This window comes from Schistocerca americana, chromosome X (assembly GCF_021461395.2).
Source record: "Schistocerca americana isolate TAMUIC-IGC-003095 chromosome X, iqSchAmer2.1, whole genome shotgun sequence".
NCBI lineage: Eukaryota > Metazoa > Arthropoda > Insecta > Orthoptera > Acrididae > Schistocerca > Schistocerca americana.
The window spans coordinates 487,970,400-487,993,252 of NC_060130.1; the positions used below are offsets into that span (position 1 = coordinate 487,970,400).

Consider the following 22,853-nt stretch of genomic DNA (forward strand, 5'->3'; position numbering starts at 1 on the left):
CTTTAGAAAGTGTAGCTGAAGTAAAATTTGGTGCACTTTCCAATCTTCCTACTTTATTTACCTGAATGGATGACATTGCCCAATAATCATGAGTAGTAAAACGTCAATGTCGTGTTGTACAGATTTTACGGAGAACGTTAGAGCTTCTTTTGAATCAGTTGTACAGTGCATACTAACAAGTTGTGTCACTCTTAGTGGAGGTACTGCGGTTCACTGTTATCTCTAGTAATGAATTTCTATATCTGTTTTCTTATTGCCAATGATATTGTTTCATAAGTCACTATGTGATATATCTTTGAGAGCTCTTTGAGTGAACGTATTCATAAAGGTCGTCAGCTGATTGGCAGAATGAACAGAAATTCGTGGCTGCTGTGTAGCTGCTGTCGACTGTTATCAGACAAGATACTTGTTTATCTCTGCCAGTCTGCTATGAAGGGATAAAACACTTTGTTGCAGCTAGTGTGTTGTACTTTAGTTGTGCTCGTTAGCTGCAAACTCAGTTGCCTGCTGTTATGGCATCTTTACTAGTGAAAAGCTTTTCCCGAAATTGGCGCGCGGTTTCCAATATAAAATCGTCTGCTATTCGTCCGGCGTCTGCTTCATTGGAGAGAAGTATTCAGAGCACAGCAGTCCAACATGACATTAAAGCTGACAAGTGAGATATAAATCAAGTTGCGCTGACATATGTTGGTGAATTATTTACGAATTCTTGTCAATCGAGTTTTTTTTTTTTTTTCAGGGTAGAGGTGACATTTGTGAAAACTAACGGCGAGAAGATTAAAGCGGTTGGTAAAGTCGGTGACAGTCTCCTGGATATAGTTGTGAGCAATAGCATAGATTTGGATGGGTTTGGTAAGTACTGAAATGTATAACTATTACAAACGAATAAAATAACAATGTTGGTGTACGGACACAGTTACGGACATAGTGTGTGTAGCAACCTAGGCACTGGCATGAACGCTGATAATTGTCTTAAACTGTTTTGCAGGATTTTTCGTGTTTTCATGTAGGTGTTTTCATTTTGATAATGCTATTGAAGTCTTACCTTCCTTTCAGTTCTTACTTGTCCCTTCTGTCAGCTTTCCTGTAATATAATACCTATCAAGTTAATTGGCAGTTCATCTGAAATGTGCTTATAATTAAAAATGCTAAAATGTTCTCTCTTTTCCCTCTAGGTGCATGTGAGGGAACCTTAACCTGTTCCACATGCCACTTAATCCTGAAAAAAGAAGACTATGATCGTTTGCCAGAGAAACCCACAGATGAAGAGCTAGACATGCTTGATTTAGCGTATGATCCTACAGACACGTGAGTATTGGCCCCCAAGAATGTAGTTAATGACACAAAGATACAGTTTTTTGTTCGACAAAATGTTACGTGGGTGTGGGGAAAATACTGTCGTGCTTATTTGTGATACTAAGTTTATGTTGCTAGTTGTTGTATGTAAAAGTCTGTGTCCTTTGACAGGATAAAGAAGAATGTATGCAGTAGGTGCACTGTTCTAATTACAATGCTTTAACCTCCTATTTTTAAATGTCATTTAACATCTCACTTCTCTATGGTGAGGCAGTATGAAGGATACACGAATTTACCTTTGTAACAGTTTTTTTGTGGGTAGTGTGGAGCAGTTATTCAAAAACTGCTACATGTTTGAGTTCCCCCAGGTGCAAAAAATTGCATCATGCCTCTTTAGGTATCAACAAATATGTCTAAACAAAGTACTGTTTCAGTTACAATAAGAGTTCAAATATTGTGTGTTCATATTCCACTTTGTGTTACATTTGGGTACGTTTATTTTTTAGAGTAGTGCCTTGTTTAAAGTTGTTGAACTATGTGTTCAACAAAAATTCTTTGCGAGTGTTGTATATTTAAATCTTTGTCATTACTCTGGAAAGTGGCAGGAATAGGAACTCAACAGGTGTGTAATGAACCATTGTTATTTTAATCACTTTGTATTCCTTTAACATCCAATTCACAGAAATAGATGTCACTTCTTCCCTAATGGGAGCTTATGAATGTATGTAATATGAAGCAACACAACTGCCACGGGCATAGTGAGTGTCTCCAACAATTAAGTTCAACTACGTTTGCTCTTCGCATAATTACTGGTCGCGGAAACAAACAAGTCAACCTCCTGACATATTTTCCATATTTCCATGTGGTAATGTGCTAAGGAATAATTTTCTGGGGTCACTAACCACTCAGAAAGTATTAATTCCCCAAATGCAATGACGACCTCCAGTTATTATGGAGGCAAAATCTACACCAACAACACATATACTCTCCAATGAAATTGGTCATAAATAATTAGTCACAATTTGGAAACAATGTTTATGTCCACACTTACAATACTACATATATTGTGCAGTCAATAATTTATCTTCAACTGATGAAATGACATAGAAAACTATTTCACAAGACATTTCTGAATGGAAATATGCAAAATGTCAGAAGGTTGATTTGTTTGTTTCCAAAACTAGCAATTATATAAGCAGCAAAAGTAGCAAGTGTAATTGTTCAAGAAGTGCAGAATGCCTGTGGTGCTGACTATTGTTGTTTCATACTACATACACTCCTGTGCTCCCAGTTGTCTTTTTCACTCCAAGGTTAACTTTCTGTTGTAAAAGCATATTGGAAAAAAGTGAATACAGTTGTGGTAAGAGCCACAAGCATCATCTGCACATACTGTTATTGATGTATGGTCTGCCATTAAGACAATGCATGGTGTGTAGAAGATTCTTCTCGTTTTTTTCCCACTTTGTCAAAATAACAATGAGCTTGTATTGCTATGCATCCCAAACCTCTTGCCTTGTATGGAACCTGCTATATTACCCATGACTGCTCTCAACTTTGTTGATGAGAGCACATTTCAACAAGAACACTGATAAAGTGGGTCAAATAAGTCTGCTATACCAGGTGTCTTTGTCCTTTATCATAATTATGAAGTGCATAATGTCATGTATACAGAAGCAGAAAGAAAAGAACACTTTCTGCAACCCATCTATGTCCTTATTAGTTTTTGGAATGTAAGTTGTGGTTATTAACTGATTTGTAGTGTAGTCTGAGGTGTAGGTTAGGTCGAAAGGTGACACTGTGGTTGAGTCGGTGAAGCATTATCAAATCTCTAGTTAATTTGATAAGGTTGTCCATAAGATTATATGGCTACAATCACACATGGTATTGATAACACAAAATACATTGAACTGTTATTTGCAGGCAAACTGACATTGCGGCATTGACTTTCAAACTTACTGGATTAATTATTCAGGCAGTTTACTTCTTGAAGTTTTGAAATTTTTGCAACAGGAGACCTGCTTTAAAATATTGGTTTGGTTCTTACATACATAGTTAATTTCTAGTTACGTGCATATTTCTTGTCTGTCGGGATTTTGTTATACAGTATGTTGCCGAGACATATTGTTTGATGATGTTAACCCAAATTTCACTTCATTCCTGAGATGTGGTTTTTGACATCAGATTCAGTGGTGGGACAAATGCATACCTTGCAACACAGTAAGTTGTGTAGTGTCTAGATTCTAATGTCGTCTCAACCCTCTTAACTTTCTATCCTCGCATAACAAACTTTTATTCTAGATATTTCCTGGGGTTGTTCTGATGGCAGTCACTTCAGTTGCTGAAAATTTCAGTTTACTTGTCGGCTGTTTTATACAAATCCCTTGTTATGATGAAAATTGTCAGCATGGTGTCAGTTCATAGTGAATGTGGTTTTACATGTACACAAAAAACAAAACAAACAAAAAAGTGGCATTGCTCCTGCATTCCTTTGATACACAGCTGGCTATTGCATTCAATGGCTGCTAGCATTCCACCCTGCCTTAAAGCTGATATGTGGTGTAAATTGTTAGTGGCATTAGGGAAGCATCTGATTCCACCCATCTGCTTTGAACGATAGCAGTATGGAGGAGATGCCTACTGGCAAGCATATACAAAATGGCGGGAATATTGTAGTTACATGCACATGCCAACAAATGTGAACAAAAATAAAAATGCAAGAATGTCTCACCCCAACAATAAATTGAAACTAATGTGACAACTGTGGGAAATAGGGGGTTTAGGCAGGCACAAGGTAAATATTTAACAATACAAAAAACCACACCATCCCAAAAAATCTCAACTTACGACATAACACTTCAGCCCCAAAAACCAACAGGATTTGTACACTTCTCTGTACCTCTATAGCTCAAACCTATTCCCTGACACCTAAAAAACCCACTTCTGCGGTTCTGAAAAGTGGAGTCACATTTTCTTTGCCCTGTATAGCTCAACGACAGCTTTCGATACCTACCGGCAAACCGCAAATTAAAGACCCACAATTACAAACTTCACAAACCTACATAACTCGTGAACCACCAACCGAAAACAAAACCCTAACAACTAGAAAGCCCATCAACTCCCATCTTAACTAGATCACTTTAAACACAAGCAAAATACTATAAATATAAAACAGACCAAACATCAGAAATACTAGAGAATAAAACCAAAACAAAAATTACTTGCCAACAAAAGCCTCGAACAAAATAACCTAGGTTGGCTGGCACTCACACAAAACCAAACTAATCATGCCTAATAAAAGCACCACACACATAAAGAAAATAAAAAAATGTCACTGAAAATGAAGCAATAAAGCTAGAGCGCTGACTAGCCAGACTCAAACCTACATTTACAGATGCAAGAAAATAATACACACCCACCCCCTTGTACATATCACAATAATAGAAAATATACTGTAGAATAGGAATTGTCAAGGAGGAACTCCTTCAGTTAATTTTCCAGAGTTTGCTCTTCTGTCTCGGACATTTGGTAAGTGAACAAAAACTTTGGTTGCAGTATTGTGCTCTCCTTTTTGTGCTAAAGACAACCTCAGTGTTGAATGTCAAATATTTCTTCTTCTGGTGTTGTAAACATCTATACTTACTCATTTTGAACTGCAGTGAGTTATTAACAGTAAGCTTCATGAGGAATAGATAACTTGGGAAACAGTAGTCAAAATGCCGAACTCCTTAAATAGAAGTCTGCAAGATGGTCCTGGGTCAGCACCACATATTATTCTTACAGCAAGTTTTTCAGCAGTGAAGAATTTCTAGTTTGAAGTTACCACAGGATATTATTTCACAAGACATTACTGAATGAAAATGTGCAAGATGTCACATAGGTACAGAAAGCTGGCTTAAGCCAGAGATAAATTCTGCCGAAATTTTTACAAAGGTACAGACGGTGTTTAGAAAGGATAGATTGCATGCAACCGGTGGTGGAGTGCTCGTCGCTGTTAGTAGTAGTTTATCCTGTAGTGAAGTAGAACTGGATAGTTCCTGTGAATTATTATGGGTGGAGGTTACACTCAACAACCGACCTAGGTTAATAATTGGCTCCTTTTACCGACCTCCCGACTCGGCAGCATTAGTGGCAGAACAACTGAGAGAAAATTTGGAATACATTTCACATAAATTTTCTCAGCATGTTATAGTCTTAGGTGGAGATTTCAATTTACCAGATGTAGACTGGGACACTCAGATGTTTAGGACGGGTGGTAGGGACAGAGCATCGAGTGACATTATACTGAGTGCACTATCCGAAAATTACCTCGAGCAATTAAACAGAGAACAGACTCGTGGAGATAACATCTTGGACCTACTGATAACAAACAGACCCGAACTTTTCGACTCTGTATGTACAGAACAGGGAATCAGTGATCGTAAGGCCTTTGCAGCATCCCTGAATGTGGAAGTAAATAGGAATATAAAAAAAGAGAGGATGGTTTATCTGTTTAGCAAGAGTAATAGAAGGCGGATTTCAGACTACCTAACAGATCGAAACGAAAATTTCTGTTCCGACACTGACAATGTTGAGTGTTTATGGAAAAAGTTCAAGGCAATCGTAAAATGCGTTTTAGACAGGTACGTGCCGAGTAAAACTGTGAGGGACGGGAAAAACCCACCGTGGTACAACAACAAAGTTAGGAAACTACTGCGAAAGCAAAGAGAGCCTCACTCTAAGTTTAAACGCAGCTAAAACCTCTCAGACAAACAGAAGCTAAATGATGTCAAAGTTAGCGTAAGGAGGGCTATGCGTGAAGCGTTCATTGAATTCGAAAGTAAAATTCTATGTACCGACTTGACAGAAAATCCTAGGAAGTTCTGGTCTTACGTTAAATCAGTAAGTGGCTCGAAACAGCATATCCAGACACTACGGGATGATGATGGCATTGAAACAGAGGATGACACGCGTAAAGCTGAAATACTAAACTCCTTTTTCCAAAGCTGTTTCACAGAGGAAGACCGCACTGCAGTTCCTTCTCTAAATCCTCGCACAAACAAAAAAATGGCTGACATCGAAATAAGTGTCCAAGGAATAGAAAGCAACTGGAATCACTCAATAGAGGAAAGTCCACTGGACGTGACGGGATACCAATTCGATTCTACACAGAGTACGCGAAAGAACTTGCCCCCCTTCTAGCAGCCGTGTACCGCAAGTCTCTAGAGCAACGGAGGGTTCCAAATGATTGGAAAAGAGCACAGATAGTCCCAGTCTTCAAGAAGGGTCGTCGAGCAGATGCGCAAAACTATAGACCTATATCTCTGACGTCGATCTCTTGTAGAATTTTAGAACATGTTTTTTGCTTGCGTATCATGTCATTTCTGGAAGCCCAGATTCTACTATGTAGGAATCAACATGGATTCCGGAAACAGCGATCGTGTGAGACCCAACTCGCTTTATTTGTTCGTGAGACCCAGAAAATATTAGATACAGGCTCCCAGGTAGATGCTATTTTTCTTGACTTCCGGAAGGCGTTCGATACAGTTCCGCACTGTCGCCTGATAAACAAAGTAAGAGCCTACGGAATATCAGACCAGCTGTGTGGCTGGATTGAAGAGTTTTTAGCAAACAGAACACAGCATGTTGTTATCAATGGAGAGACGTCTACAGACGTTAAAGTAACCTCTGGCGTGACACAGGGGAGTGTTATGGGACCATTGCTTTTCACAATATATATAAATGACCTAGTAGATAGTGTTGGAAGTTCCATGCGGCTTTTTGCAGATGATGCTGTAGTATACAGAGAAGTTGCAGCATTAGAAAATTGTAGCGAAATGCAGGAAGATCTGCAGCGGATAGGCACTTGGTGCTCGGAGTGGCAACTGACCCTTAACGTAGACAAAGGTAATGTATTGCGAATACATAGAAAGAAGGATCCTTTACTGTATGATTATATGATAGCGGAACAAACACTGGTAGCAGTTACTTCTGTAAAATATCTGGGAGTATGCATGCGGAACGATTTGAAGTGGAATGATCATATAAAATTCATTGTTGGTAAGGCGGGTACCAGGTTGAGATTCATTGGGAGAGTGCTTAGAAAATGTAGTCCATCAACAAAGGAGGTGGCTTACAAAACACTCGTTCGACCTATACTTGAGTATGGCTCATCAGTGTGGGATCTGTACCAGGTCGGTTTGACGGAGGAGATAGAGAAGATCCAAAGAAGAGCGGCGCGTTTCGTCACAGGGTTATTTGGTAACCGTGATAGCGTTACGGAGATGCTTAGCAAACTCAAGTGGCAGACTCTGCAAGAGAGGCGCTCTGCATCGCGGTGTAGCTTGCTCGCCAGGTTTCGAGAGGGTGCATTTCTGGATGAGGTATCGAATATATTGCTTCCCCCTACTTATACCTCCCGAGGAGATCACGAATGTAAAATTAGAGAGATTAGAGCGCGCACGGAGGCTTTCAGACAGTCGTTCTTCCCGCGAACCATGCGCGACTGGAACAGGAAAGGGAGGTAATGACAGTGGCACGTAAAGTGCCCTCCGCCACACACTGTTGGGTGGCTTGCGGAGTATCAATGTAGATGTAGATGTCAACTTCATGCTTTCTCTCAAAGATTTTTCATGATTCTATGTGTAAATGTGGCTGGACTAAGTTGTTTCAAGAGATCCAGAATGTACTTTCCCAGTTTAAACTCCCATCAGTATGGGACACTTTTAAAGTTTTGGCCATATTTGTAATTTCCTCACCACTCATGATTTGTGTTACACTTCTAGATACAGGTATAAGCTGTCTTTTTGAAATTAGAGGGCGAGACCATTCAATAATGTCAAGAACTTTCTTCAACATTTCTTCTGGTGCTATATGTGTGCTTGTATTCATCACAATATTAGTGTCACTGGCAAAAACAACTTCTTTGACTTGTTGTATATTGGACGAAAATTGTTTACATATATGGGAAACAATAGCAGACCGAAGAGGGAGCCTTCAGAACCCCCATACGGTATGTTTTCTTCCCAGTCAGAATAATATCACCTGACTACATTAGTTGAATTACAAAGTAAAACTGTCATCATTCTGTTGGTTAGCTATACCAATGATCTGGTAAAACCTCAGTTTAACTAGGAGAAAATTTTGATTTGCGCAGGCAAATGCCTTAGATCCATCACAGAAAATGTCAACCGGTGCTATTTTGTTGTTCAATGCTAGTGAAATTTGGTGGAGGAACACATAAGTGGCATTCTCAGTAGAGCAAATCTTCAGCAACACAAACTGCAAGCTGCTGAGGGTATTAATTGTTGATCAGGTGAAATGCTAATCTATAGTGCATCACTGTCACAAAAATTTTGAAAGATGACAGCAGTGAAATGGATCGATACTTGACATTTCTCCCATCAGTTTCTGTAATGAGGGTTTCACAGTGGTGTATTTGTGTCTCTGAAAAAAAATGCATAGAGTTAGTGATGCAGTACATATTTCAAATCTGAGAGAGTTTTGTTATATGGGAATAAATCTGTGATACATCTTTGGATTTCCCATCAAAACCAGATGAGCTTTTATTTTTGAGAGACTGCATAAAATTCTTAATTTCAGAGAGAGAAGTTGGTGTTAAATTCATATGATTGACTTCTACAAGAGATGCTTGTTCAACATAGAACTCTGACTCTTCTGTTCAACTGTTTGTCCCTCTATTTTTCGTTATATTTGAGAAACTATTATTAGACAATTCGCTGGCTGTGACCCATCATTTAGTCCTTCTGTGTAATTAAATAGTGATAAATTATTATCCTGCTCTTTGGCCAATTGGCCAATCTCTACTTTGTCAACATTCTGTATAGCCTTACGCCTTTTGTCAGAATTACTGATTTATGACATTATGTTCATGTTCGTACGGTTTTTAATAACCTTTCTTAGTAATTTTGAGTAGTTTTCATAGTGTGCAATTACTGCAGGATCTCTGCTTGCTCTAGGCCAACAGATAAGTTCTCATTTTGCTTTCAAATTATAGTTTAATCCCTCTAGTGAGCCACATTTTTTTACGTGGCTGTTCAGTGTCCTTTCTCATTAGCTTATGTGGAAAGCTATTTTCAAATAATGATATGAATTTATCTTGGAATAGATTAAATTTGGGGTCAGCATTTGGTTTACTATACATTTCATCCTAGATTCTCTGTAAACTATTCCTAAAAGCATTTGTCCTGGAATCGTTAATTATTTTGATTATAATAGAGGAATATAATACAGTAAAGCACTACCTTACTTGTCCTGACCGTGCATCCTCATCAGAGTGGATATTTGTTACTGGGTATATATTTTTTATTTTCATGCTTTGAGCTTGATCTAAGAAACCATAATCAGTGAGGATCCTACTGTCCTCATCCACCTGTGTTGAAAGTTGATTACTGAGATCAAACTGTGTACCCAGTTAAGGTTTTCAAATCACCTTGCCTATCAGAATCTTTCAGAAAACTTATATTAAATTTCCAGACTATTAACTGCTTTCTGTGGTCTGACACTTAACATAGTAAGGAATCCACATTCCAGTTCACAATTTTCCAGTAGGGATCTCCATGTAATGACAATTAAAAGTGATCTACTTTAGTATCTGTTCACAAGGGCACACTTTCTTGAACATTTTTTTCCAATGTTAATATAAGTAATGAGTCCTTTTTCTGTGTTCTCTCTATATGAGTAAGATAGTAAGATTCTAGAGTTTAATACCTTTTAACTACTGTAAACCTGTGGTTATGCTGTGCTTGTGTAAGCACAGGATGTCCATCCTCTCAGAACTGTCTAATTTTCCAATCGGACAATTAACCCTCTAATATTTTGATGAAATGAACTAACTTTACTTTTCTGCACATTCTTAAATATTTTATGGGGCTCATCTGTTATTTTAAATTCTTTCATAATGAAATGCCTGAATACTGATACTAACAAAACAAAAAGGCATCTCTTTACCACATATACTGTATTTACTCAAATCTAAGCTGCGCTCGAATCTAAGCTGCACCTGAAAAATGAAACTCGAAATCAAGGAAAAAAAAATTTTCTCGAATCTAAGCCGCACCTGAAATTTGAGACTCGAAATTCAAGGGGGAGAGAAAAGTTTTAGACCGCACCTCCAAATTGAAACAAAGTTGGTCCATTGTAATATGAGACACAATTTAGGTCGAATGAATGACGATACAGCCACAGTAGTTTGGTTCGAGTCGTGAGCTTAGCAGTTAAGCTTTACCAAGTAGCCATTGATATGCGTCAGGCGCTCCGTCCGTATTTATACGGGTACCCTTCCTTTTTCACGTGCTTCGTCTGGTTTGAATTGATTGCTTTTTCCTTTGATCTGATAAGTGCCGTTATAGGTGTTTACGTCACTCTAAGCTGAAAATGCATTATTGTACTGTGTCATGCATTGTCTGTCGAATTCTGATAATGAGTGTTTCTGACCTGTCGCCGCTCGCGGCATGGTTCCACCTCCTGCAGTGTTACAGGGCATTTGTTGGTTCATGGTTGGGTTGCAGCAGTGTGGTTTATGGATTAGCCTGTATTTCATACCTCAAGATGTTAGACGCTGTCTACCATGATGGCGTTCAGATATCGACTAGAGCCTACTGGACCAGCCCAGTTCAGTGTCTGTGTGCAGAGTTTGGTGAACCACCTTTCTGGATTTGCCAGTGCCTTCTCCTGACTTGACAGGCTCTGAAAATTTGTTGCCTTAGTCATTTGCATTTAGTGTGACAGTCCACAGTGACTTTGAATAGCAATTCAGGAATTGGCACCCCAAGACAAGATGTAATACATGCTGCTAACTGAAGGATCTTGATACGTCAGGCCTCTTAAAACACAGCCAGGGATTTAATAAATTGCTGCCGTGATCTCTTCAGAGGCCCAATGTGATTTTAAGCTCGACACAGTACAAGAAAACTTGTATTCCAGATTATGTATTTACAACTGTTTTCTTGAATTTCAAGTATGTACCACAGTTTTACCATTGTTTGTACAGATGGATTTCATCAAGAGAATGCCCTTGGTTGTTCAGCTGTCTTCCATGATAGGGTTTTCAAAGCGCACCTTCCAGAACAATTCACAAATTATGATACGGTGTTATATGGCATTATGGCGGCATTGGATTAGATTCACAGGCATCACAGTACAAGGTTTCTCATCTGTTCTGACTTGCACGTGTGCTACAAGCATTTCCCCAAATGTATCAGAGTGACCAGCTGATTCAGCTCCTCCATGACCATTTACAGTTTCTCAAACACTGTTGAACAAAGGTGATCTTTTCCTGGGTACCTAGGCACATTGGGATATGGGATAATGACAAAGCAGGCAAAAAAGCATGTCAGGATGGTGTTGTGAGTTGATGTACCTTCCCCTTACCTGCTGTCATCTAATTATCTGACAGAGAAATCTTGCATCAGTGGGAAACTGAATGGTTGGAGGTGGCAGTAAGAAACTATGGTTACTCGAATCGACCACACACATGGTGGACTTCATGCGGACCTTACCAATGGAAGGAAGTGCCACTCATCTGACTGATCATAGGACATAGCTCTTTAACACATGGTTTCCTCTTCTGTCAGGATGATTCACAACTCTGAAGTTTGTGGTGGGCCAGTTTCGGTTGAATGTATTTCAGTTACATGTGTGTTACATACTGACATCAGAGCTGCCCTCAGTTTGGCTGGAGATCTTTGCCCAACACCCTTGCCCATCCTGACGCCAGTGTTACACGGGTTCTGAAATCTTATGAACTGTCGAGCCTTATCCATAAAATGCTGTGAACAAGATGCAGATGCTAATGGATTATTAACTACTACACATGTGGAAATGGCCGCCTCTCCCCACCCTCCCCTCTTCAGGAGAAAAGCATATGGCGTTCTTGTTTTCATCAGGGTACTGGTGACTATGCTGTTGAGTAGCCCACATGTAAAATACACACGAAACGAAGGAGGAAGAATGTGTCCAATGACTACATAAGTGAGTCACAATTGTAATCAAACTCAAACATTTGAGTGTAGAAATTCACAGGGGTATGAAATGGAACAACTTCATAGGCTCGGCCGTTGGTAAAGCAAGTAGCAGATTTTGGTTCATTCATAAGGTACTAGGAAAATTAAATTGGGAGATTTCATACAAAACATTGTTGCAACTGATGCTAGAATATTACTGAAGTGTTACATACCCACAACAAATAGGGAATAGGGCACCAAAAATAGTTGCAGGTTTCTTTGACCTGTGTAAGTGTGTCACAGGGTTGTTGAAAAAACTAGCAGATATTTGAAAATGCATATTCTTCTCACATTAAAGGTTACACACAGGGTTTGAAGAACCTGCATCAAGTGAGGAAACTACTAGTATAATAAAACTGCCTACATATTGCTCTCGTAATTATCCTGAAGAGAAAATTACAGTACCCCCTAAGGCATTTAAGCAGTCATCCTGCACATAATTGTGTATATCTGTAATTTCAAAAATGTAGTAGTTCCCACAGTTTGTGTTAAAGAAGTATATTTTTATTGGTTGTGGAGTGTTAGGAAAAACACTTAACTATGTGTACCAAGTCTTGTCAAAATTAAATGATAAATTGCCTTGAACAATCTGCTGACGTTTCTGAATCTCTCATTAGCTGTTCTTTTTCATTAAGGTGACTGCTAATATTACTTACTTGTATACTTCTGTTACCTCTTTTAGAAACTTCTCTCAGTGCTGTAGTGTGAAGTATTAGATGTCTCAGAAAATTTGGGGTTATCTTTGACCAGTGAACTATCTGCCTCAAAAGGAATTATGTTTTCGTGCTCAGTTTTCCTCTTTAGTTTGTTACCATGTTCAAAATAGATTTTACCTTGTTCCCTGCAAACTTACTAATTCTTCCAAGCACATACTGCTTTGTGCTCTGATCACTTTACTTAAAATGTTACAGTACAGATCATAATTTTATTTAACCCTGCCATCTGTGTTCCTTGATGCTAAGGGCAATTTTATCTTAGCTTTGCACGATTCGGTGCAATTTTTTTTTTTTTTAAACAGTTCCCGGTGTGGCTTCTGACTGTGTTACAGAATAAGTTAAAATTTTAATTAACATCAAAGCTATTTTGTGCACCACTTTCATATTGCAAGAGGTGACTGTTGGGTGGTTGGAGTCACTTTCCCAGTTTGCTCCTTGCCAGTTTCCTTTGGAAGGATGGTGCTGACATGTTGTCACAATGGGTGCAGTGAAAGAGAATTCAGAATTAGTTATTTAATTCCATGAGTTACAAGCAGTGTCTTGACTTGCTGTTTACATCAGCTGTCAATGCCTGTAGAGCAGTCCTCTCATAAGTGGCCTTTCAGTCAGCTGTTGCTGCACACCCATTCCTCATCTGCTGCTGCAGTAGTGGTTGCCACCTGCGATGGCTTCAGTGGTGGGCATCCCCCGATACTGTGGCAGTGAGTGAAGTTGGAACATGTGTTTGACTTGCACATATCGATTTTGGCAGATGCTCTGTCCCCTCCTGCTCACTGCCATTCTTCACCTGTTGAAATGCAATGACAGTTGTCATGTAACCATGCAATATGACAATCCTAGCCTGCTATTAAGGTAGGCCGTGGTCCATGTGCCAAAGTATCAGGAACACTGGTGTCCTGAATTGGATGATAAGGAAGAGCCGAGAGTCCATCCATCTGTGATAGTGGCAGACTGTGGTGTTGAACTCTGCAGCTAGTGATTATGGTGAGGTAGCCATCTCTCTCAGTAGTGGCTGTCATTGCTCAGTAGCATGCAGGATATCTAGAATGGACTTGTTCTAGATGTCGCTTTGCTGTAGTCAGGGAACAGAGCGCAAACAGTATATACGCCTTGAATCCATCTGATAGACTGCATTAGGAGCTAAACTGCTGGGGGTATTCATGGAGTGAAGTAATGGCTATTTACCCATTGTCACTTGTCATAACTGCATAGATCTTGTTATTAAGAAGGTGTCAGTAGTTCTCACCCTGCTGTGGTTTCTTAATGAGTTTGTTATACTATGAGACTGGTTTGTAAAAGGTCTTTGCATGTGTCATTGCCTTAGTAATACCATTTCTTTCATCACATAATGAAGGTGACATGATCTGGTCTATCTGCTCTGCCTACTGCATTTATGCTTAGGTCCACTATCTGGCTTTCCAGAAGTTCTGATGCTGTTTTATCCGCTGGCCCACTCTCAATGTTGAAATGTTATTCTTCGTGCCTGCCAGATGTTGACACCGCTGTAATGTAGGAGTGTGTGTTTCACTCTGGGACTTTGAAAATTTTAACCATTTGCTGCCTTGTACAAGGTTGGCATGCAACAGTATTCATATAGTGTATACATTTGCTTTAGAAATTAATTGTGCATGCACTTAATCACATCCGTAACAATCAAAAATGGGAAATGTTCTTGGCAGTGCTATTGACACTCTGTAATTGACATTTTACATTACTGCAGTGAGAGCAATATCGTTATTGCTCACTTTGTTCTTTACATTTTTCAGTGTGTAAAACTTGTTCTGCTTTACAAGTCTACATTGAAAGTTGTTCATTTAGAATAGCTGCAAACAGGAAGGCTCAAACATGCAAGGTCTAGGCATTCAGAAGGTGGGTTTATTGGTAGTTGGGAGCTCCAGTGTTACACGTGATAGCCTCTTATGGTGACTTCGAGGTTCAGACGATATTATGACCATGAAAGCTGCATATCCCTTGACTTGTGAGTGTGGGAAAGAATCTGACCTGAAAGTCCTCAAAGAAAGTGCTGAACCAGGAATGGTTATAGTTACTAAAAGCTGGCTGTAGCCTGAGACAAGTCCAGCTGGAAAGGATAAATTAAATTCAGTTGGCGATCACAAGTTTGTTGCTGTAGAAGTGGTTATAGTGAAACTCGAGTAGATAGTTACTGAGATTCTACTGAGGTTCTACTTGATAAATGCCTAAGATTAGTAACTGTTTCCTCTTACCGACACTTTGTCTCAGATGATACAGTTTATGAAGGGTTCAAAGAAAATTTGAGTCTCATTTTGGATAGGTACCCCCACTCACGCAACAAGAACACCTATGTTCCAACTTCAGTCAACCTGCTGCTTTTGTGAAAATACAAGTGGAAAGTGACTGGTAGGCATAAAAATCATCCTAAATTGTTTTAAATGCTTTCTCCAAAAAGTATTTTGAGTAATTAATTCAGGAGTTGAAATGAATTGTAAATGGTTGTAATAATATACCTTCTAGCCATAAATAATCCTAAGAGTACAGTGTGTCATTATATATACAGGGACTAGCGAGCACAAGACCATTGCAGCAACACTAAATATTGTAACATCCAAATCCACAAAAAATGAACGCAAAAATAAAATTCACTGTATCTCTTCGTAAGAGATAGCCTCCACACCTTCCAAATTGTGTAAGTGTAGACCAGATGTGGCTTAAATTTAAAGAAATAGTATTGATAGCAATTGAGAGTATAATACATAGTAAATTAATAAGAGACAGACCAAATGCCCAGGCCAGAACACTTGCAAAAAGCAACAGAAAAGCTTGTTAGATAAAAAAAAATGCAAAAGACAAAGACTGACGACATTATCCAAAAGGTTGAAATTCAGTGTGGACTTAAATGCTGGATGCTTTCCTGTTTTGAAATTTGGCAGAAAATCCAGAGAGATTCCAATCGTACACTAGCTGCAAGACACAGTAAATACCTCCACTGTGTGATGGCAGTGTTATTGATACTGATGACAGTGCCACCAAAGTGTAGTCACTAAACATGGTTTTCCGAAATTCCTTCACCCAACAAGGTGCAGTAAATATTCCAGAATTCAAATCGAGAACAGCTGCCAGCACGAACAATTCAAAAGTTGTTACCCTCAGTGTAGCAAACAAACTCGAATCACTCAATAAAGGGAATTCTTCCATACCATACTGTATGCTGATAAAGTATCTCACTTCGTACCAATTGTATACAACCACTTGCTCGACAAAATACCTGTACCTAAAGACTGGGAAGCTGTGTGGGTCACACGAATACACAAGAAAGAAAAGTTAGCTGAAATATAGACCCATAAAAGTGTGAAGCCCTTCAAATGAGCTCTAAAAATTCAACTGAATTTAAGTTACACAACAAATCGTACAAATTTAAAGCTTGTCTTATTCAATGAAATACCAAGGGATTATAATTATGAACAACTTAAATTGCAACCATAACATAGAATAGGTTGTGGCAAAGGTGAACCAAAGACTGTTTTATTAGCAAAAATTTTGAATGTGCAACAAATCTACTAAAAATAATGCCTATCATCTGCTTGTCTGCCGTTTTCCGGAGTACTGCTGTCCAGTATGGGCTTCTTACCACATAGGACATTGAAAAATTCCGAAGAAGGCTAGATCATGTTTTAATGTTGTGAAATAGGGGAGGGAGTGTCATGAATATAATTGAATATAATAAAGGTAGTGGCTGGCAATCATTAGAACAAAGGTGTCTTTTGTTGCAGTGAGATTTCAACAAGGTTTCAATCACCAACTGGATGCGAAAAATGTTGTTGACCCCTATCTACATAGGGATAAATGACCATCATAATAAAATAAGAAAAAATGGAGTTTTCATCAAAAGATTTAAGAGTTCGTTTTTCCCATACACTATTAAAGGAGGAACTGTACAGAATTTGTGTGGAAATGGTTCTGTGAACCCTCTGCCATTTACTTAAGTGTGAATTGCAGAGCAGTCGTGTAAACTGTAGATTTCCAAAACACTTGGTTGCTTTTCTGTCAAATCAAGTTTCTCGCTCATAGTTAGCATTTACAATTTGATTACCATTATTTATTTACAACTAAAGTGGTCGTAGGTATCATTTTACATCTCAGCCTTAAGGCAAGCATATTCATCAGTAACTATTACAATTGGAGACTTCCCCATTTTAGAGTTTGTCTCGTGCAGTATAGTACTGTTTCACATTAATTTCTTAAGGTAAAAATGTTGAATAATTGATGTTGCCCTGCTAGTAAATATTTGTTGAATGGCATCTTCTAAACATCATGAGCTGTACGTTATTGTAGCCAAACTGATATTTAGGTGTATAACCCATTGTCTGTGGCATCTGATGGAGGACAACAGAAAATTGTACACATAGGTTTCGCATTAAGCCAACTTCCTCAGTGTGTAGTTTGTGACAATCAACGACAGTTTTTATCTATTTTTTATATATTTTACGCTTTTCATTTATAAATGCATGTCATAGATGAATATAAATACGTGGTATTTAGACATATACACTGTGATCAAAACTATCCGGACACTCCCAAAAACATACGTTCTTCATATTAGGTGCATTGTGCTGCCACCTACTGCCAGGTACTCCATATCTGCAACCTCACTAGTCATTAGACATCATGAGAGAGCAGAATGGGGTGCTTCACGGAACTCACATACTTCGAACGTGGTCAACTGATTGGGTATCTCTTGTCATACGCCTGTACGCAAGATTTCCACACTGCTAAACATCCCTTGGTCTACTTTTTTACGATGTGATAGTGAAGTGGACATGTGAAGGGGGCACGTACAGCATAAAAGTGTACAGGCCAACCTCTTCTGTTGACTGACGCGCACCGCCAGCAGTTGAAGAGGGTTGTAATGTGTAATAAACAGGCATCTATCCAGATCATCACACAAGAATTCCAGACTGTATCAGGATCCACTGCAAGTACTATGACAGTTAGGCGGGAGGTGAGAAAACTTCGATTTCATGGCTGAGCGGCTGCTCATAAGCCACACATCATGCTGGTACATGCTAAATGACACCTCACTTGGTGTAAGAAGTGTAAACATTGGATGATTGAACAGTGGAAAAACCATTGTGTGGAGTGACGAATCACAGTACAGAATATGGCGATGCGATGGCAGGGTGTGGGTATGGTGAATGCCCAGTGAACATCATCTACGTGTGTGTGTGCAGTGCCAACAGTAAAATTTTGAGATAGTGGTTTTATGAAGAGGGCTGGCACCCCTTGTTGTTTTGTGTGACACTATCACAGCACAGGCATACATAGATGTTTTAAGCACCTTCTTGCTTCCCACTGTTGAAGAGCGATTCGGGGATGGCGATTCAATCTTTAAAGACGATTGAGTGCCTGTTCATAATGCAAGGCCTGTGGCAAAGTAGTTACATGAGAATAACATCCCTGTAATGGACTAGCATGCACAGAGTCCTGACCTGGATCCTATAAAACACCTTTGGGATATTTTGGGACACTGACTTCATGCCATGACTCTCCAACTGATGTCGATACTGATCTTCAGTGCAGCACTCTGTGAAGAATGGGCTGCCATTTCCCAAGAAACCTTTCAGCACCTGATTGAACATATGCCTGCGAGAGTTGAAGCTGTCAAGGCTAAGGGTGGGCCAACACCATATTGAATTCCAGCATTACCGATGGCAGGTGCCAGTCATTTTCAGCCAGGTGTTCGATACTTCTGATCATGTAGTGTATTATACTCTTTTTGCCTGTCTGTGAGTTAAGTATTTACTTTAAAGAAGAGTTTGTCAAATGTGACAAAGAAATGTCACTGCCTAATAACTGACAGCAAGAACACACAAAGCAACCTGTGTGCTGTGATATAGGATGGATTTCATAATGCGAATAGTAACATAGACATTGTTTTAGTTATATTCTAGGTATCCACATAGTTGTTTTCTTTCTAGATGAACTTAAAGTAGACCACTGGAAAGCATTCACTACTGACAATGTGTTTTGTAGAGATACATGATGGAAGTAGAGCTAAGTTTCTGCTATTATGTATACAGTTGTCATGTTGTATTGATGTACATACAATGGTTTGTGGTCCTTTGTATCAGATGCCACTGACAGTGAGTTATTGTCCCAGATACCTGTTTCCTAACAAATGTTTTAAGTGCAGCTCATAGTGTTTAGAAGCTGGCTTTTAACAAAATTTCTCCATGCTCACATTTGTGACCTTCCCCTTTGCTATACTATGCTCGAGTATCATGTCCTGCTGCACCCTTTCATTTGTCTTTTTGAATTATGTTCTTCATAGGTATAGCAGCAAACTGATGCTCTTGTGCAAGCAAATAACTGTAGTGGTTAGCATTAGATATATACAGAGACAGCCTTTGTGTCTAATTAGTTGCATGCTTCAAATTCGTCAAAGGATGCTCTGTGAATAGCCTTTTACTGCAAACAAGTGTGAACATAATTTATCATATAAACTCATTTTAATTTTTTTAACGAAGTGACATCTAAATAGTCAATCTTCCTTAAATGCTTAACTGGCACTATATTCTAACTAGATGCTGTGTTAGTAAAAAATGAAGTTACTTTATTCTTTACATATATTTGGTACTTACTTCTGAAATTTGACTTTGTTTGCAGGTCACGTTTGGGCTGCCAGATCATTATGACGAAAGATCTCAATGGTTTAGAAGTAAAGGTTCCTGCAGGCATAAATGATGCACGCAGCTAACACGTGTGCGCCCCCCCCCCCCCCCCCCTCCCCTTACACACACACACACACACACACACACACACACACACACACACTCTCTCTCTCTCTCTTTGCCTCAGTGGCTGAGTCTTAATAGGAGTGCTCTTGTTAAATAGATAAACAACTGCTTGATGTCATTGCAGGTGAACACTCACTCCTATTGGGTAATAGCTCCAAACATTTTTGTACCTACTGTTATTTGTTGAAATTTGTAGTCACAGAACATGTCCTACTGCTCTCCAATCACAAATTCAGTTTCTATTCCCATGTCTTGAGGCTCTAGTTTATGCTAAACTATACTTGCATTCTAATGTGATACTGCTATTTTCAGAAGAAAAAAAATGCTGTATGCCTTTGTTTAGAGATGTAATGATAACCAGCTGACTGCCATGGTTAGCCTATAAAATGTCCAGTGAAGTAGGGAATAATGTAAAATACCAAAAAACTGTAGCTTCAGCAACAGTGGCACTGAAAATATTCATGAAATCCCCTTGAATAACAACTGGCTTTTTGTAATGTTGGATTCAGACATTGCAAGTTTGTCATTTCAAACTAGCTTTATAATAAAAAAGAAATGTTCATGTTAGATGCTCAGCAGCAAATGTAAAGAAAGTTAACAGTATTGAATGATGCGTGTACTGTAGGATGACACGGATGTGTAACTAATGGATGAAAGTTAAGATATTCCCAAGTTTGGTTTACTGTTGTCTTGAGAAACAGCTCAAGAAATGTGTGTGCTGTATTAATAAAAATGTACATTTTGTGAAGCCTGTGTGAGAATAAGTGTCCGAAGACTGTACCTATCTGTATGTGGTAGTGTGTTGTTGGTGTCACCACATTTGTTATGTATGCTTCTATTTTAATATTTTCTCATACAGAATGATGTACAAATTCTTGAGGAGCAGTAAATATTATTAGTTTTGGATATCAACTATTTTGCTACATGAAAGAAAATATATTTGTAATAAAGAAACTTAAAACTGAAATGTGTCCTACCACACTGAGTAATTGTTACAGTAAACACCTGGTACACAACAAAGTGGGTGACCTCTTCAGGTAAGTTAATGTTTGGTTTGTATCTGTTGCAGAGTGACTTGAGATTGTTAGGCAATGGATGCATTTCAGACTGCGTAATGTCTTTCCTTTCTACCCTCTTCCCTCCCTCAAGTGGCGAGGTAAGAACATCGCTGTTGGCGTATGTTCTGGCAGGTTGCTGAACTACAAGTCAAAAGACCCTGTCTTCAGAGATGGTTCTCCCCTTATCATTTGATGTGATGTCATCTGTAGTATTACTATGTTGCGTGAAAAAATAGTTATACATGTGTTTCACATTAAACTTAACTCCCCAGCCAGTTATTATCCTTCAGGCAGGACCCCCACCCCCCCCCCCCCCCACCCCCAACCCTCCCTCCTGCCCCAAATAGGCCCACACCAGTTACGTGTCTGACATGACTATAGACCATTCCCCTGAACTTATCAGGGAACTCGGGACTTAAGAAAACATTTTTGTGGTAATATTCTATCTGAACTGTGTGCCCGGTCTGACTAATTCCTACTGTGTTAAAAGATATTGCATAATACTGGTAGTATTCTTCATGGAGGTTACCACAGTCAAATATTTATTGAGTGAATGTGGCATTTTTTCCTTACTAGGCCGTTCGTTTATTTTCTTTATTAGTCTTCAATCCTGCCTAGTCATAAAGTGGGTGTGTCTAGAAAACCTGCTTTCTCGGATCGCCAGACAACAATTCAAACAAATTGTATTGCTGAGTTTTATTACAAAATGAAATTTACAAATACTTAACTTTGACTGTTACACAGAACTGTCACAAGCAAAGGGCGACATACAAAATAAGCAAGTTTCTTCAGTATAGACGATGCTACATATTACAAGCGAAATGATTAGCTTGAAGCTATTTTAGAACTGGACTGCGGTCAGTCAAGTGCAGTGCTTATGTTCTCTTCGCATAGAGGCTGGTGTCGTCTTGGAGAGGGATCAGTAAACTTGCAATTGGCTGACGTCTTTTTCACATCCCTCTGCTCTCTCATTCCCAACTGGCGTGTCAGCTCTTGACTTTATGCCATAACAATAAGCAGTGATAGTTTTGGCTTAAGAAGCCATTGTCTGGTGAATGTCTATAAATGTGCCAAATGTCTAAATTGGCAGCCTCTTCACAATATGTTAAAATTCATGTTGGTTTACATACTGTTTTAAGTGTTCAGGCAGTTTTTACATTTATTGTGTACATATGAAGCAGGAAATATGCAGAGATTTTGAAAATGAAATAGTCTAAGTAAAGAACAAATTCTGCATCAATTCTGGGCTGAACTTTGTCTTTATTCATTATGCCCACTGGTTGCATAAGTTCCATTAGCATTTAGTAAAGAGCAGTAATACATTATATTTACCCAACAATTGAAGGATGCCAAATCATAACATTGAAAGAGCCACCCCTCGTCAAAATTGAGTTAATAGTAAAAGTGGGTTGTATGTGCTGTTCTTTACCTGCTATCATGTTCAAAACTCTCAACTAGTAGTGCTCCAGTGGTAAAAATGAAATGTGCCTGCCATAATGTCGCATTTCCCGAGTTAAGCTGCATGAAACTCTGGCTCTAATTTTGATGAGCATTAGCACCAATGGTGGATCTTGAGCAGCAGCTGCACACACCAATTAGTAGTATAAAATGACCTGGAAATGAATGAGCATAGAAGCATGTTTGGAAAAGGAAGAGAAACACTGGGTTGTCGTATTTAAATTGGAAAAAATGCAGAAGTGGACCAGAAATCTGAACCAACAGAAGTACATTGTTTTCTTAACCTGTTACAACTGGTACAATACCTTATTACCACTGTTGTGTAGTGTTTTCTCCTGTTCATTTATGTACAAGGATTAACTGTTACAACAGCAGGTATTTTAGTATTTTCAGCTTTTAAAACATAATTTGTATTTCCAGAATAAATGTAGAAGAGATACTGGCAGAATTAAGGTTGTGAGGATGGATCGTGAGTAGTGCTTGGGTAGCTCAGATGACAGAGCACTTGCCCACAAAAGGCAAAGGTCCAGAGTTTGAGTCTCGGTCCAGTAC

The 22,853-nt window shown here is 38.9% G+C and overlaps 1 protein-coding gene across 1 annotated transcript; it reads left to right on the forward strand.

The window, feature by feature from the left end:
* The first annotated feature begins 302 nt into the window (after positions 1-302).
* Positions 303-20,752, forward strand: LOC124555304 (adrenodoxin-like protein 2, mitochondrial). The gene is made up of 4 exons (XM_047129179.1): positions 303-655; positions 740-852; positions 1,176-1,308; positions 19,655-20,752. The coding sequence occupies exons 1-4, from the start codon at positions 513-515 to the stop codon at positions 19,743-19,745; spliced, it is 480 nt and encodes a 159-aa protein (XP_046985135.1). The 5' UTR covers positions 303-512; the 3' UTR covers positions 19,746-20,752.
* The last annotated feature ends 2,101 nt before the right edge of the window (positions 20,753-22,853 follow it).

Excerpts from the sequence above, each read along its gene's own strand:
- LOC124555304 (XM_047129179.1), top strand. The coding sequence starts at position 513 with ATGGCATCTTTACTAGTGAAAAGCTTTTCCCGAAATTGGCGCGCGGTT. Across the intron at positions 853-1,175 it reads CATAGATTTGGATGGGTTTG|GTGCATGTGAGGGAACCTTA; the intron begins GTAAGTACTGAA and ends TTTTCCCTCTAG. Across the intron at positions 1,309-19,654 it reads GCGTATGATCCTACAGACAC|GTCACGTTTGGGCTGCCAGA; the intron begins GTGAGTATTGGC and ends CTTTGTTTGCAG.